At 35.3% G+C, this 3,561-nt stretch overlaps 1 protein-coding gene across 1 annotated transcript; it reads right to left on the minus strand.

Annotated features, from left to right (window-relative positions):
- Positions 1-2,589: 2,589 nt before the first annotated feature.
- LOC117279619 (late embryogenesis abundant protein At1g64065-like) lies at positions 2,590-3,222 on the minus strand. The gene has a single exon (XM_033659175.1). It carries the CDS (start codon positions 3,220-3,222, stop codon positions 2,590-2,592), a length of 633 nt encoding a protein of 210 aa, XP_033515066.1.
- Positions 3,223-3,561: the final 339 nt, after the last annotated feature.

Genomic DNA, 3,561 nt, shown 5'->3' on the forward strand with positions numbered 1-3,561 from the left:
TCCTTCAGGTCATTATTCCCGAGTCCTTTGTTCCTATTCACTTCATAAGAAAAAGTAGAACCATCATAGTAAGGGGTTGGAGAGGATAATAAATATAAGCACAACCATGAAAGTGACCATTTTGACTACCACACACATCACACACATTCCACAAATAAGATTAAGTTGGTGCACATAACTCGCTCTCGGGAATATTTTGATAATTTTGCCACATGTGGTTTCCTTCATAATATATATGAGAATCAATAGTAGAATTACCAACACCTAAACTCCCATAATTTCAAGATGTCATGTTTCTCAAATCAACAGGTAGAATAAAATAAAATTTAAAAAATAAAACAAAATAAAAGTTCAAACTTGAAACCTAGCATTATATATAGCTATAAATACACCGTTAGTTCCCGGAAACAGCGTCAAAATTTGATCACGCCCAACTTTAGTACTAAAAAGGATAAGCGGTCGCTGCAAATATAGTCCGGTCTAAAAGTCAGGAGTCGAATCCTACAGAGAACTAAGGTTTAGCTACAACAGTTTATTATTACTACGAAGACAAGCTCGAACAATTTCAAAGTTATAAATATTAAGATTCTTATGTCTAACTAATTAACTAACAAATTAAAGTGGTAAATTAATAAATAGGGATACTAAGGGTTGGAGACAAAATTGGGAAAGCCTAGAGTTATGATTTTCTCAATTGTCGGAATCCTTCCCGCTACGTCTCCTACAACTTCGCCTAAGTATTCTCTACTGATCACGAGCACTCGATTTATCGTAATTCTCTCTCGAGCAACTACAATAATGTACTAGTCATATTCTCTCGAATTACGCTAGCTCACACTTTTTCACTGCTCACTATGATCACGTCAAAGCTTCGTTATCTGTAATCCCGCTTTTAAACCCGCCGTATTGATCTCTCATATACCTTGGGAGTGATGTTGTTCGACAACAACCTAAATATGTACTCTTTCTTAAGAAATACATAATAAATAAGAACAATCAATTGATGGTCATTCAATCAACAACAATAAACACGTAGTTGAACAAGTAGGGATATTCAAAGGCAAAATTATATTAAAATGTAACAAGAATTCATCGTTTAATAGGTTCCATTAAACCCTAGATGAGAAAGTTTAGCTACTCATAACATACTAACAATCATGATAATAATTGAAAGCATTAAAATACAGATTAAGGAAGAGCTGAAGAGAAAACTCTTGCGATTAGTTGCTTCCAAGTGTTCCGTAGACTTTTGTCTCTCCAATAGTGTCCTCCCCCCTAAAAACTAAGCTTAGGAGGTATTTATAAGGTAGGGTTGAGGTCTACATGTCCAAAAATTGTGAGAAAATAAAAGTGGCTCGGATAGCATCTTCGGTGCGAGGCACTATCAGAGGCACCAACATTTCTGTGCGAGGCACTGTCAGGGGCGCCAATGTTTCTGCGCGAGGCACTATCTGGGGCGCCAATGACAGTGCCCTGGACAATGCCTTGCACTGTCTATGGCCGTGATTTTTCATTGCCTTGCACGTCTTCTTTTATTGCTCCATTTTGTAGCTTTGAGGTACCATTTCGTGCAATTTTTCTCCACTTCATGTCTAAGCATTCCTATACGTAAAATAAACTCTATTAAGTTCAATTATCGCACAAATTAACATCCAAACAACAAGAAAGTAGGATAAATAACATCAAAATATATAAAATTATAGCACGACATCAAGTAGCTTATGCAAAGTCCAATTTCTCAATCTCTTATTCCCACCAAATATCAGCCTCTTGACTTACTTACCACAAGTCTCTTTCTGAACCACATTATTAATTTGCCGCCTTAGTTAAATGGGTTCCCACTAGTGACAAAGGGCTATTTTTCACTAAGAGGATTAAAATATAAATAAATGAACGCATGACGATGCCAAGAAAAATTAATATATAATGTATATATATATAAATTACTTAGCTACACAATTTAATTTTTGGTGAACGAATATCAATTGACACCTCTTGAATACATGTGACTCCGCCTTCTCACACTCCAACTTGAAAAGGGTGGCATGTCTCTTCTGTGTACACAATTTACTACTAGTACTTAACCATGATTAATTAATGTTTATATACATCTTAATTTATTAGATAACCATAGTAAAGTAGTAATGTGATTTGTTGTAATAACGGGCGTAGGGAATTTCCCGCACACACATATATGATCTAAGAGATTTCTGATAACAAACAAGATTCTTCATTTCCACAAGTCTGGAAATGAAGTAGATGCTCTCAAAACTCTCATTTCTTGATTGTTCAAACGATTATATTTTCTGAACTTCTTGGTGCCTTTTTGAAATATTTCTTCTTCTTTTACATCAAGTGTTACTTATGGAGAAGCTTACTCGTAAATACGAAGCTTTATTATTATATTTAACCAACTGATTACTACTATTAGATATTAACCCTCTTCTGCAGGCACCACTAGACCAGACGATACTAGTAGTCTCTAATTCTCTGGTTTATAGATATATCAAATCGAACTCATCCAATTAAAAGACACTACTAAATAAATAAAAAATTACAGATATTTTAGTAAGGAATTGAATTAACTCCCTAATCGCAGTCTATATCCCTAATCACTTTATCAGCCAGTCCTACATTAATGGTGCAATCCATCTCCGTAGATTTCTTTTTCTTCAAAACAAATATTAGCGCCACTTTCCCCTCCAATTTTGACTTGCTGGTCAAAGTTAAAGTTTCAGAATTCGTATCATTCCTTAGCTTCGAGTCCTTAGGTATATCCTTTGACGAAAGATTCACAAGCACATTAAATATCTTGGTGGACTTGAAACCAGCTTTGCCATGGGAAACAAAGGCTTCTCCAATATTTACACCATTATAGAAAAAATAAATAGTGCTGTCTCTGTACTTGTAAGGTCCAAAATTGGCGTTCTTAACACCAAATTCAGCATTCATTGTAATGTTGAATGAAGAATTTTCTGCATTTTTCGACAACACATCAAAGGTAGCTGACCGGATGCGAAACTTGGGAGTTCTGACTTTCATTATGTACAATGAAGAGAAGAGAGTGACTGCAATTTGAAACAGAGTAGAGAGTGCAACAAAAATTAAGAATTTCTTGCGTTTCTTTTTGCGCAGCTCTTTGGATTGTACGGAGTTGGCTGATTCTTCAGCTTGCTTTGCATGTCCGTTAGTCTGAAGTTGATGTTCCCCTTCTACAGCCATTTAGTTTCAAGTACAAGTAAAAATCTGATTTCAATAAAAAAGTATGTGGACTGAGCTCAAAGAATTTTAGTATCTGAAGACCGAGATATAAAAAAGGAAAATTCTTGTATTTATATAGTTCAAAAACAACTAGTAAGAGTAGTGACAATTGGTAAGGCAAGTCTGATGCTTATTGTTACCTAACTACAAGGGGTTTATAAAGTCAAAGCGCGTTGAAATAAAGTGCTTCTTGTTGTGAAAAGAGTTTGCGTTAGCTATTAAGTGCTTGGGAAAGTGCAGGCGCGCGATTGGATGACATATCATTTCACATAAGGAATTTAAGAGGATCGACCGCATATA

The sequence above is a fragment of the Nicotiana tomentosiformis genome, chromosome 3 (assembly GCF_000390325.3).
Source record: "Nicotiana tomentosiformis chromosome 3, ASM39032v3, whole genome shotgun sequence".
NCBI classification, from domain to species: Eukaryota; Viridiplantae; Streptophyta; class Magnoliopsida; order Solanales; family Solanaceae; genus Nicotiana; species Nicotiana tomentosiformis.

Coding starts and splice junctions, on each gene's coding strand:
- LOC117279619 (XM_033659175.1), bottom strand. CDS start 3,222: ATGGCTGTAGAAGGGGAACATCAACTTCAGACTAACGGACATGCAAAG.